This window comes from Garra rufa, chromosome 2 (assembly GCF_049309525.1).
Source record: "Garra rufa chromosome 2, GarRuf1.0, whole genome shotgun sequence".
Lineage (NCBI taxonomy): Eukaryota > Metazoa > Chordata > Actinopteri > Cypriniformes > Cyprinidae > Garra > Garra rufa.
Genome location: NC_133362.1, coordinates 29027965 through 29041944, shown reverse-complemented (window position 1 = coordinate 29041944; position 13980 = coordinate 29027965). Strand labels below are relative to the sequence as shown.

Here is a 13980-nt window from a genome sequence, read left to right as displayed (position 1 = left end):
CCAGTGACCAGTTGATGAGTTTTGGATACCTCCCCTCCCCAAGCCACTCTTAAAGACCTACCAGAGGGGTAGGATTTGAACCAGCGAAGTAAAGTCCCTGTGATGCCCAGCGATGAGAGGGTGGACAGGAGGATCTGGTGATTCACAGTGTCAAAAGCTGCAGATAGGTCCAGCAAAATGAGTACTGATGATTTGGAATCAGCTTTTGCCGTCCGCAAGGCTTCAGTGACAGACAGTAGTGCAGTCTCAGTTGAATGGCCGCTTCTGAACCCTGATTGGTTAGAATCCAGTAGATTGTTCTGTGAGAGGATTAAGGATAGCTGGTTGAAAACAGCCTGTTCCAGTGTTTTTGCTATGAATGGAAGGAGAGAGACAGGTCTGTAGTTGTCAATGAGTGAAGAGTTAAGTGTAGGTTTTTTGAGCAGTGGGGTTACCCGGGCCTGCTTATATGTACTGGGGAAAGTGCCTGTGAGAAGAGATGTGTTGATGATGTGTGTGAGCGCCGGTAGGATTGTAGGAGAGATTGCTTGGAGAAGGTGTGAGGGGAGTAGTAGATTGTAGTTTGAGTAGTAGTAGTTTGAGTAATAGTAGTTTGAGTAGGAATGCAGATGTAGATTTATGTTCATTATCAATAACAATAACATCTGTAAAAAGTGTAACAACCTAATTTTTATATGGTAAAATTTAATTATTCTGACTGTTTGAGTTTTATTAAAATGAACCATTGGCCTTCCATAGTTGCATACAGTCAATGTCAAATTGACATCAAATACTAAGCCAATTTTCATTGTCAACCAAAATGCAACGTCTGTCGGCATTGGGGTCCAACATCATCCTGATGTTATGTTAGCGTCTAGTGTCAGCTGGGATATTAGTAGAGGTGCCTGATACCATAGCGGACATTATTAAGTTCACTCATTCAATCCCATAATGCATCACAATAACAAATGTACAACTAATGTACATTCAGTGACTAGCTGCTAGAGAATACGATGCACTTTGAGCATCACAGAAGATGGTGTCTACAGCCCTTCTGGCGCACTCAATCTCAAAATTCACTGTGTTCTGTATTAGTGGAGTAATGTAGAGAATAATGAATGAGCAACCCAGGCTCATGAAAATATGTGCCTCTGTATACATTTCTGCAACACTGTAATTATGTACCTTACTGCACGTTTTGCAGCAGTTTCAAAGTGTAATGTCCAGAGGATGGCGCTAAAAAACACGTTCAATACGTGACCGTGGCACATTTTTATTACGCTGCTTGAGGTACGTATTGTGGCCGTTCACAATTCAAATATTCAGGGAGAGTCGCTAAAGGTTAATGTTCTATCGTGTTGGAAATAGCCCCTACACCAAACCAAACCCAACCCTAAACCTACCCGATTTAAAGTTAACAAATGCAAAAGTGATATAAAAACAAATTTGATGATGCAGCCATGCTATTTTAACTTTCTTGTGCGAATTTGAGCTGTTTTGTCAAACCGTAGTTTCACAGGGTTCATACCAGAGCTCACTCAAGTGTGTAAAAAGGGAATAAAAGTTGTCAGATTTACTGCCTAGTGTTCATTTCAACTGGAAACAGCAGTGATTCATTCATAGGTACATTTTTTTTTTTTTAGCAAAAATGTATATAGAGGGATGTATTTCCAATGAGCCTAAACTCTTAAAAATAAAGGTGCTTTAAAAGGTTCTTCACCATTCAGTCAAAGGTTCTTTAAAGAACCATCTCTTTCTTACCTTTTTATAATCTAAAGAACCTTCTTTCGCCACAAAGAACCTTTTGTGAAATAGAAAGGTTCTTCAGATGTTGAAGGTTTTTTATGGAACCATTTAGACAAAAAAGGTTCTTCTATGGCATCATGAAACACCTTTATTTTTAAGAGTGCATAGTGTCAGTGAGAGTACAGGAGTCGATTTCGGATGCAGACATTAACTAGTTAAATGCATTTGAAGGCAGCCAAGTGATTCACAAAGAAGATACTATAATGAACGAACAATATGAGTGCAAGAGAATGAAAATGATTTGTTTAGCTTTGTTCAAAAACAGCACTAGATAAAATCACATCTGCTTCCCCACACAAACCAAAGTATGAAAATCAATATCTGTACAGTAGAATCATAACTCATCAATTATGATCAAAATGTAACCATTTTTCTGTAAACACCTCCCTATGAACTTTATCCAGACATTGCTCATTTAAAGATTAATGGCTTTTATTCAGCTCCACGCTCCTGCTGAGCAAACACAGTCATTTCATTGGAAAGAAAAGACTAAATCAATTTTATCTCTGTCTGCTGTTATAACTGACAACTAGCATCTAGGGGAAAAAATGAAAATAGTAAGCTGGTAATTTCTTGGCTGAAAAACTGGCACTTCCGAACGGCCGGCGGTGAGACGGCTCTCCAAAGCTCACGCCATACTTTCATTACCCCTCAACTATTCCCCTGTAGGCCAGCTGCCATGCCAGTTTGGATCCTGTTAATGCTCTAAAACTGGAACATAATTTCAAGGTCTCCGGGAATAGCCTGCTCTTTCCGGCCTTTTTATATTTATTTATTTTATCCAGAGTCACCTGTCGAGTGGCTGTGATTATGCATGCATGACTGGGCCTGGGCCATGCAAATCCTCCAGGCTCTTTCGCAGAGGGCTCGCTGACCTGCTTCCTGCTTTCATCCCGCCTCTAAGTACCGATCACAAACGGCCAGGAACTAAATCAACAGTACATGAAAGGCGCCAAGCATGGAGGAGAGGGGCCACATGGCTAAACAACCCCCTCCCTACCCTGTCGTAAACAGCTTGGAATGTTCACGCAGAGCTGAGCACATTCACCAATGCCTCAACAGCACTGTCTCTTATGCAAATGAGCTGGATTTAATTTCTATTCCACTGTTCTCAATAAAAATATTAATATTACCCGGCCCGGTCTGTGTGTTTACTTGGCCCCTGTCTGGAGGCTCCGAATGCTAATGTATTTGGCCACAGTTTAAATATTGATACACAGTGTAGCGCACTTCAGAAAAAGTACAATGAAGATCACACATACAGCTGTCTGAGGAAGTATACTTTAAAAGCAGATGGGGAAGGGCAGGTATAATAGATTAATAGTGATGATAAATACTTTATATAAAGAACATTTTGAATTACAGGTACACTGCGTGTTGAATCAAATTGCAAGGGATTTTTCATTGAACAAATAAGTGAGTGTGTTAGGAAAACATTTTGGTTTAGCAGACAGTTGATGTGCAAAACTACATTTGAACTGCTAATTGACTGACTGGTCTTAAAAGGGCAATATAATTGTTTTCCTCATTTAAAAAGAAAAGTTAAAAATAAAAAAGTTTTACTTAGTATGTGGGGTGTTGTTAATGACTAATTTGATTATGTATGTATTTATTTATTTTAAATAATGTTATTATTATTTTCCCCCATTTTCATTGTGAGGGTTATTGTAGTTACAGTTTAAAGCTCCAAAAAATAAAAAATAAATAAAATAAAAATAAAAAGTTTTACACAAAGAAAAAAAAAACATTTTAAAATCATTAACAATAAAAAATTATTTTTTATTTTTTATTTTATTATGATAGGATAGTGTAGAGCATTGGTCTCAAACTCAATTCCTGGAGGGCCACAGCTCTGCACAGTTTTGCGCCAACCCTAATCAAACACACCTGATCCAACTAATCAAGGTCTTCAGGATTACTAGAAATTATTGAGCAGGTGTGAGTTGGAGCTGGTAGGAGCTAAACTCTGCAGAGCTGTGGCCCTCCAGGAATTGAGTTTGAGACCTCTGGTGTAGAGGGACTGAGAGAGGGGGGCAGGATCGGAGAAAGGCTCTCGAGCCGGGATTCAAACACTGGACACCTGTAGTGCAACGGCCCTATATGTCAGAGCACTTCCTCACTAAGATATCAGTGCAGACATATAAATTTCTATCCAATAATAAAGACAAAAAAACTAGATGATCTTACTAATTGCTGTTGAATTACTTGTGGGCTAGTCGACCACTGTGATCCATGTTAAATATTAAATGGTTAGATTATCTGACCTATTTCTGTGTCTGTGGGGAAAAGCTGATATACGTCTGTATGTGTGTCTGTATTCCTCTATGCATTTATGTTTCCCTGAGGTGATCCCTGGCACATACAGCATACTAATTCAAGTCTTCCATTCATATTCATTTTACAGAAAATTGCTATTCCAGGCACAATCTGAATAATGCTTCCATTTAATATCAGACTTGTAACTTTACATTTCCATATATTCTTTTTCATAAGCTTTAAAGTTCACAGCATGCCAATAACACTCCCACCTTTCTAGCTTTTGAAAAGAGATCATACAATTTCAATCAGGGCTTGAGTTTTCCATTTGTTTTGAGTCAACAGGTAAAAGGCAGCCAGAGCCTCTACAAGTAACATTTATCTGTCATTTTTTGTTAAAATGACAACAGTGAGAATACGAATCAGTCTGCAGAACAGCATCCGAGGCCAGGGGAATGCGCGGCACTTGTTCAGTAGTACAAGAGGGAAATTGTCCCCCTCTGCAGCGCACACAATATTGCAGGTGCTTAAATTATTCATCCTGTACGAACGCTGGGGTCTCACTCAGAGCCAAAACTCCAGCCTCTTAATCTCTACTTTATATTCCATTTTATATTTTACAGCTTTGTTTACTCCAAAAGGGAGATAAAGAGCTTTTTTTTTTTTTTCTCGAGAAGGCATAGAGGTCTCACTTTGTTCCTATTGAGAACAAAGAAAACAGTTGTGTGTAATTTTCATATATCACTATGCAACATTTTCTGTCAATTGCCTTCGTCCTTCTGGCGAACAGGCATAGGAATTGCACACATTTGGTTCTTGAGTAATTGTGACCCAAAGAATGCCAAATGAATAAATAGCCCAAGGCTTGCATGACTACTCATTTTTAATAGTCAACTAGTCGTCCAGAAAACTAATTGACAAGCTGTTGTTGACCATTGTTTACCTTATGTAAATGATTCACCATATGCTATTTAGCTTTCTTTGCTGTTTCTGGCAAGTTGTGCTGATGGAAAGGGTGCAAGCGAAGATGGAGAATGTCCGAGCAAGCACTCATATCTACTTCACCAGATTCATGCTGCTTGCATTTGAAAATAAAATGTCATGCAGAGCAAAAAAGTGATGTAGCAATTGCTTATAGTTTCTGTTAACGTTTGCACAAAACTTGACTGGTTTCATGGCAGATACACATACATTTTGTCTTGTATTAGAACAAACCAAATCAAGACCATCTCAGTTTACAGAACTTAAAGCATGTTTTATGAATACAAACAATGTCATTTTGGTTAAACTTTTATGTTAAATTTCTATTGAACCTTAAACAGTTTGTGACTTGCAGAAGACAGAGAGACTTAAATATAGCAACCAAACTAGAACTAGTTCATGTAAATAAGTAGCCACTGCATTTTAATTCAAATTTACATTTAAGGCAATAAGCAGTAGGGCTGGGTTTTGACACATTTGCAAATTGATTTGATTCTGATGCACAAGATTGTGATTCGATATCAACTAATGCTGTAAAATATACTACATTACTATATTATTGAAGGTTAAAATGAACTGATTTGTATACAAACGCTTAAATTACACTCAATTAAGTTTTTATAAAACACCCCTCACATTTTAGGAACCATTTTAGTATATCTTCTCAAGGGACAATACTATAGAAATGAAACTTGGATATATTTTAGAGTAGTCAATGTGCAGCTCGTATAACAATATAGATTTACTGTCCTCTGAAAATAACTCAACATACAGCCATTATAGTCAAAATTGCTGGCAACAAAAGTTAGTACACCCTAAGTGATAACAGCAGTATGTTGTTTAACCATGCAAAGCCACATTGCTCTCCACAAAGATGGCCAAGGCTATTAGAAGTTCAGTAACACCCTGAAACTGAGTTACACTACAGTGGTCAGGGTCATACAGAGGTTTTCCAAGATGGGTTCCATTTGGAACAGGCCTCGCAAGGGTCGATCAACGAAGTTGAGCACTTGTTCTGTGCATCAAGTGCAGAACCTGGCTTCAAAAAACAGATGCATGAGTGCTGCCAGCATTGCTTTAAAGGTTTCAGAAGTAGAAGGTCAGCTTGTCGGTGCTCAGACCATACGCCACACGCTGCAACAAGTCGGTTTGCATAGGCGTCCTCTCAGACGGAAGCCTCATCTGAAGCTAGCTCACAAGAAAGCCCACAAACAGTTTGCTGAAGACAACCTGTCCAAGAGCATGAATTACTGGAACCATGTCCTGTGGTCTGATGAGACTATAAGATAAACTTGTTTGGCTCAGATGGTGTCCAGCATATGTGTCGATGCCCTGGTGAGAAGTACCAAGAAAAGTGTGTCTTGCCTACAGTCAAGCATGGTGGTGGTAGCATCATGGTCTGGGGCTATACATGAGTGCTGCTGTTACTGGGGAGCTGCAGTTCATTAAGGGAAACAAGAATTCCATTATGTGCTGTACATTCTGAAGCAGAACATGACGCCTTCCCTCCAGAAACTACGCCAAACGGCAGATAGCGTTGGACGTTACGTGACTATGTTTACAAGCTGTTGCAGCTGATTGAGCGATTGCATGAGACAGGATACTGATTTCAGTAAGATGTACTCTTTTTTTAACATACCTTTGAATATTTATTCATGTTAATTTTGTTGTATAACTGATATTAAAGCAGAGAGATCATCAGTTCATGTGCAAACATGTCCAAAAAATGGACAGAATTTAAAATCTGAGACTGTGTTTCATATCAAAAGTAATAAAGCACAAAGCTTATTGCAATTTTTTGGATGGGCAGTGCGCTACAATGTTCCGCTTATTAACTGAAAACAGGCTAGACTAATCAACTCTTGGTATTAAAGAATCAATATCGTTTCGATATAATCGATATCAACTAAAATTATTGCATTGCATTAATGCGATATAGTAATATTCAAGAAAATGAAAAAATGACTCTCCCAAAGTCAGTGAAATTAAATGCTTTCATAGCATTTCTTAAAATTCTGTTTAAAAAAGCAAGAGTCTGCTCATCTTATTTGCAAGACCTTGCAAAATTTAAACAGTGTCTTTGCAAATATGCATTGGTTCATATTCATAATTCTCGTCTCAGTTCAAGAGAGCTAACTGTATCACTTTTCTTTGAATACGTTCACCTTCTTTTTCAATTCCCTTAACCACCTACAGCAAAGTGAGAACATGACCCCTTCTGACTGCAAATCCCAGACATTACAAACCATAAAATCATGGCACACAATGTAGAATGCTTCACTTTGTCAATAGCATGCACAGTCACACACTTACTCCAGTCAATTTCAGTGTGTATAAATGACGTATTTACCCAGAATAGCCCAGTTTGGGTGTGCCCTTCTGTTTCTACTGGGGTCTTGAGGCTCAAGTGGTCTTGACCTGCCTTGGGACCCTCTCCCTGGGGCCACGGTGATAGGACTGCTCCAGGGAGCCCCGCCATTAGTCCCTCCCTCTGCAAAGAGACTCACTGTACTCAGTAACTTTCACTTAGTGAAAGTAATTTTAAAGGACGCCAAACTAAGATTATGAAAACCATATGGTGGGCTATATTAATTGCTTCTGTTAAATGGAAGAATAACTAGCTATTTTTCCAGATTCTCAGATGCTACTGTGATACATATGATCTTGTTAATGGAATGTTTTTGCTATCGTAGTAATGAAAGTAATTTTTGCATTCAGAGTCAATCAGTCACATTGCAGAGCAATTAACAGCACATCTGAAACAGACAATGCTCAGCTAAACACAAAGACGAAGAGCTGTACGTTGGGGAGGCGAAGACACAAAAACAAGATTAAAGCCATATAATACAAATCTGGAAAAGCACAAAAGGATTTGACAACCAGGAACACCCAACAAAAAGAATAAGGGAGCTAGTCAGACCAGAGGACCAAAAGACTCTGTATAACAACGAGAAGAAGATGCATTCACAGGCAAAGAAAAGGAGATGGCAAGGTTAAAACAGAGGGAATCAACAAAAAGCAAAGAGAGTTATGGGAGTATAGTTCTAAACAAAACTAGAGCAAGCACAGGAAGTCCAAACCCAGCATTTGAATATGTGTACGTCTATACTAAAGTATAAATATGTCAAAAAGAGTATGTTCAAATGTGCAGTGTTCATGAAAAAAACAAAAACAAACAAAAAAACAATGGACACTTAAGCCTGGTTTAGACTACACAATTTTTTTTTGTCAGTTACGACAGTCACTGTGTCAGATTATGTGATTTTGACTGACACGGACTAGACAGAAGGTGACATAAGCGTAAACAAACAATGGCTAGCAAACAGTATGTTTTACTCTGTCTTGTCATCAGAAAAGCCCAAAAAAGAAAGAAAACCGGACAGTGGACACAAATCTGGATTGCGAGAAGAGGATATATGGACTGTCAAAGACTACTGAGGTAAAATAGTTTTAAAATAAGTGTTTAAATGTTTCATTTTGTAAATAAGCACATATCTTTTAATGCAAAATTCACACAATCCCAAAAAACATCATACATTTTTTGCTTATTTCAGTTGATGTCAGAAAACATTCGAGCTGAGCAAGTAGTAGTACTGACAGGGTCATGTAAACATGACTGAAGATGCGAAAAGAGGAACAGATGAACCAAATCAACAGTCATTTGCAATGGAACCAAAATTCTAATTCAAATTCATGACTTCAAACATTCATTTCAAGCGATTCACTTGCAAAAACCAGATCAAATTAAAAGAGCCATTCATTTTCGAATTTTTTAAAAAAGTTTCGAAGTTTTAAAAAGCACGTAGTGATGGGTGAAACAGCGCTTTTTGAAACTCCAAATTTGTTGAACCATTGCGTTGCAAAATGATTTACTGTTTTAAAGTGCTCTAATCGGATCAGGTATCGTGAATCATTTGATTTGAATCATTCAATTCGCGAAATGATTCACGATACACGATTTGAAGTCCCGATCTAAAACAAATGATTTGCGTTACACAAAGTTCCGATCTAAATCAAATGATTAGCGACACGCTAAGTTTAGATGTAAATCAAATGATTTGCGATGCGCAATTTGAAGTCCTGATCTAAAACAAATGATTTGTGATATGCAATTTGAAGTCCGATATGAAACTAATTATTTGTGATACACAATACGACTGAAGCGCTTCGAAACAGTAAATCATTTTGCAATGCAATGGTTTAAATGATAGTTTGCGAATCCTTATTTAGATCGGGACTTCAGAACGTGGATCGCAAATCATTTGATTTACATCAGAACTTCATAGCGGGTTTGCAAATCTTTCACTTTAGATCGGAACTTCAGAGCACGGATTGCAAATCATTTGATTTACATCGGAACTTCAGAGCGGGTTTGAAAATCTTTTGCTTTAGTACAGAACTTCGGAATGCAAATCGCAAATCATTTGATTCAATCAGGACTTCGGTGCAGGTTCGTAAATCAGGATTTCGGAGAGATTTCGCAGATCTTCTTTCCAGATTTTTTTCTTAACGGTACAAAACATTGAAGCATTAAGGCAGTACAGTTATAAAAACAAAAAGAAAAAAGATAGAAAGTATATGCAAATACAAATCCCCCAAGAAAATTAACCGTGGTTTTACTATAGTAAAAGTGTTGTATACTTTGTAATACTTTAGTAGTATTACTTCGCATTTGCTTCACTTTATTTTTGCTTTTTTTTTTAATCTATTTCACTTTTTTAGAATTTGAAATGAAAGACATAAGTGAGATCTCTGATTGAACTCCTTGAAAATCAAAAAAGTAGTGCTTGACAAGTCCTTGAAATCCTGGAATTTCATTTTACAGTATCTGTACGAACCCTATATGTAAGTGAATTAATCACTAAATCAAACTAAATACTAGGGCTGGGCGATTAATCGAAAAGTAATCGAAATCGACATTCAGAACCTATAATCGATCAAATTTTTCCAGGTCAATTATTTCAATTACTTTCCCTTTAAAAACACTACTGCGTGTGGAGTCACGTAAGAGTAATTTTATTTAGAAGAGATACTGCTTATTTTCTACTTTTAATATTTATTATTATTTTATAAATAATTTAATTGCAAGTTATTTATTTTCACTAATTTAAGAAAAATGTGACTTTTCGTTTTAAGCAATGTGTGCTTTAATTTCAGTTGTTCAACACTAATGTTCAATAAATAATCATAGATAGTAGTTAGTGTGTGCACCCTTCATTCAAAAATCTCTCATTTGTAATATGTGAGCATATTTACTGTACAAAACATTTCAGTGAACTATGAGGGCAAAAAAATATATATATTTAAATATAATTTTATAAATGAATAAAATAATCGTTCATTAATCGTAATCGGGTTAAAATGTTCAATTAATCGAGATTTAGATTTTAGGCCAAATCGCCCAGCCCTACTAAATACATTAGGTTACACCAACAACAAAAAAAGAAAAAAAAGAAAAGAAAAAAAAATGTAAAAAAAAGAGATAAACTGCTCAGTCAGTAAGATTTTTGTAAAAAATCTCACCAAGGCTGCATTTATTTGATCAAAATATACTAAAAACAGTAATATTGGAAAATAGTATTACATTTTTAAATAACTGTTTCTAGTTGAATATATTTTAAAATGTAATTTATTCCTGTGGCAATGCTGAATTTTCAGCAGTCTTCAGTGTCACATAATCAGTGTCACGTAAGGTAACAACTAAAGGTTTTACAGTGTATGTCTGGATTGTCGAATGCAATGCAGTAACAGAAAGTCCAAGACACATTTAAGTGCAGTATGGCACTTTAAGCTGAGATACTGAAAATAACAACAAAAAAACTATTACTGTATTTATTAGAATTACATAGTTCCCTTTCGATACTTCACTCGTACTGCGTCGTAAGACGCTTATGGGAAAAGCTCCTTTTCTCCTGAGACTGAAGCATTTCAATAACGCAGTGTAACTGCACGGCCATTGGTTCGTGCAGTGTTAAAGAAACGAACCAATGGCTCGGCAGCGGAGATGCACAAACCTATGGTGATGATTCGCGCCCGATCGCGCCAAAAGGGGCGGAGCATCTGGCTATATAAGCGAGCATTTCGCCATAGGGAACTCAGATCCTTCTTCTTCAGCGACGACTTCTGATCTTCGCAGAGACTGACTACGCAGACTTCGCTCAAGCAAGCCTCTTCTTCGCTGTTGACGAGCCTCGCAGCGGATCTTCACTGCTCGGCGGATTGACGCTCCGGAGCTGATTCCCTGCTGCTATCCGGCGAACATCTAAGAGCAATTTCAAAGAGCAAATTTCTACGGCGTTGTTTCAAATGCCACGGCGTTATTGTCGCTCGTGCAGAGCCCCTCTGCACGCCGCTGACTCTCACGCTGAGTGCGTCTCGTGCCTGGGTCACGCCCACGCTGAGGCTGCACTCATTGAGACGGAATGTTCCCATTGTGGGAATATGAGTCTCACTTCCCTCCGCTCGCGGCTAGCTTTCTTTTCAGAGAGCGACGCCGCTCCTCGCGCCCTCCCGCTTACTTCCTCGCAAGAGCCTGCTAGGAAGAAGCAGCGGGGCAGGAGAGCTAAGAGCGCGGTGACAGGCGAGCTCACGCCGGCTCAGACCCCGCGTGCCTCGCCTTCACCCCATGGAGAGGAATCGCCAGTTCTCTTCCTGCATCCTGACCAGCGTCCCTCCGCGGCTGCGAGCGATCTGGTCTCCTTCGGAGGAAGTGAATGCGAGGATGACAGCATGTCATTGGCCGCATCTGACGCAGAGGAGTTGTCGGGCTCTTCTCACGACCCCGCCCCCTTGCCGTCTGCGCAACCCAGCGCCGCCAGTGCCGGTATGGATGCCGAACTGTTCCGCATCCTATCTAAAGCTGTCGAGGAGCTGGAACTTCAATGGTCTCCCCCCGAGGAGCCCTCTAGGAGCCGGTTGGACGAATGGTTTCTGCCGGGGCGCCGCCAGGCCCCTCGTCAGCGAGCTTCACCATTCTTCCCCGAAGTCCACGACGAAATTTCCAAGTCCTGGCGTGCTCCATACTCCGCCCGCCTTCATACTTCCTCTTCTGCTGCCCTCACTACGGTTGATGGCGCCGAGGAAAAAGGCTACGAGAAGCTGCCCCCGCTGGACGAGTCTGTTGCTGCGCACCTTTGCCCGCCCACCGCTATCGGCTGGAAGGCGAGGGCGTCACACCCGTCCAAGCCCTGCAGGACGACCTCTACCCTCGCTGGACGAGCGTACTCGTCTGCTGGACAGGCAGCTTCAGCGCTTCACTCAATGGCGGTACTCCAGGTGTACCAAGCGAAACTCCTCCGCGGGCTGGACGAGTTGGGCCTGGATGATTCTCCGCTCAGAGAAATCCGCAGCGCTACGGATTTGGCGTTACGCGCCACGAAGATGACGGCTCAGGCAATCGGGCGATCGATGGCCAGTTTGGTGGTGCTGGAGCGCCACTTATGGCTCAATTTAACGGAGATCAAGGACGCGGATAAGGTCGCTTTCCTTGACTCCCCCATCTCGCCGACCGGCCTGTTTGGTCCAGCTGTGGAGGGTTTCGCAGAGCGCTTCACTGCAGCGCAGAAATCGTCCCAAGCCATGCGACACTTTCTGCCTAAACGCTCGAGCTCTGCAACGGCTCCTAGTCGCCCCAAGCCGGCGCCGACTCAGCAGCCTGCAAAAGCCACGCCTCCAGCTGCGCAACCAGCTCCTCAGACGGAGCTCCGTCCTCGTTCACGCTCGGCCAAGCGCTTCCCCTTCCCTAAGCGCCAGGGACCTCGGCCAAGAGTGGTGTTGGACCAGGCGCCGCCAGCGTCTTCCTGATCCCAGCAGCAGGAAGAGGGAGGGGCCAAGTCTCGCAGCAGCCGGACCAGCCCCCAAAGTGCCTCTTTTGAACCCTTTTACACCCCGTTCTGTTCCGAGTGTAAAGGGACACATGTTTGTAAACAATTTAGCTGTAACTCACGGGCCCTTTGTATCAGCGCCCTTACAGCAAACCGCTGTGATAGCGGAAAAAATAAAAAACAAACATTTTCAAGAAAAGAGCAAATTTCCTCTTCCAATGCTTTCAGACAGCATACAGCTGTGCGAACCATTACAGCCCCTGGCGACACGATCCGTGGCGTGGCAAGCCATCCCCGGAGTGTCAAAATGGGTTTTGGGTATAATAGAACGAGGCTATGTACTCCAGTTCGCTCGAAGACCTCCTCGCTTTCATGGTGTGATCACCACCTCAGTTCGCAGCAAAGACGCAGACGTCTTGCGATTAGAGGTAAAGAATCTGTTGGCCAAGGGCGCCGTGGAAACGGTCCCCCCAACACAGAGCGAGTCAGGTTTCTACAGCCGTTACTTCCTCGTTCCAAAGAAGGATGGCGGTCTACGACCCATCCTCGATCTCAGACAGCTGAATCGCGCCCTCATGAGACGGCCGTTCAGAATGCTTACACTAAAACAGATCCTCTCGCAGATACGCAAAGGGGACTGGTTTTGTTCACTGGATCTGAAGGATGCATACTTCCATATTCAGATCGCCCCCCATCACAGGCAATTCTTGAGATTCGCCTTCGAGGGAGTGGCATATCAATATACAGTCCTTCCGTTCGGACTGTCGTTAGCTCCTCGCACGTTTACAAAGTGCATGGACGCAGCACTTTCCCCTCTGAGACAGATGGGAATCCGCGTCCTGAACTATCTAGACGACTGGCTCATTCTAGCCCAGTCAGAGAACGAGCTAACGCACCACAGATCCTTAATCCTCAGCCACTTAGAGTGCCTAGGACTCAAGGTCAATTTTGCCAAGAGCGTACTGTCTCCCAGCCAACGCATTGCGTTCCTGGGAGCAGTTTTCGACTCATGTCAAATGAAGGCAGCAGTTGCGCCGCAGAGAGCCCAAGCCATTCGCAGGCTCGCGGCTTCCTTCAAAATCGGAGCCCTTCGCCCACTCAAGATTTTTCAGAAGATGCTCGGCCTTATGGCCTC

The 13980-nt window shown here is 41.2% G+C and overlaps 1 protein-coding gene across 2 annotated transcripts in view; it reads right to left on the bottom strand.

Annotated features, from left to right (window-relative positions):
* The window catches only part of gfra1a (gdnf family receptor alpha 1a), a 117990-nt gene that overhangs the window by 92617 nt on the left and 11393 nt on the right, over positions 1 to 13980 (bottom strand). Inside the window, exon 4 of one of the 2 annotated variants that reach the window (XM_073834064.1) lies at positions 7373 to 7513. The exons of the other annotated variant lie outside the window; for it this stretch is intronic. Coding sequence (XP_073690165.1) covers positions 7373 to 7513 — 141 coding nt within the window. The remainder of the gene's footprint in view (positions 1 to 7372; positions 7514 to 13980) is intronic. 2 annotated transcript variants of the gene reach the window in all.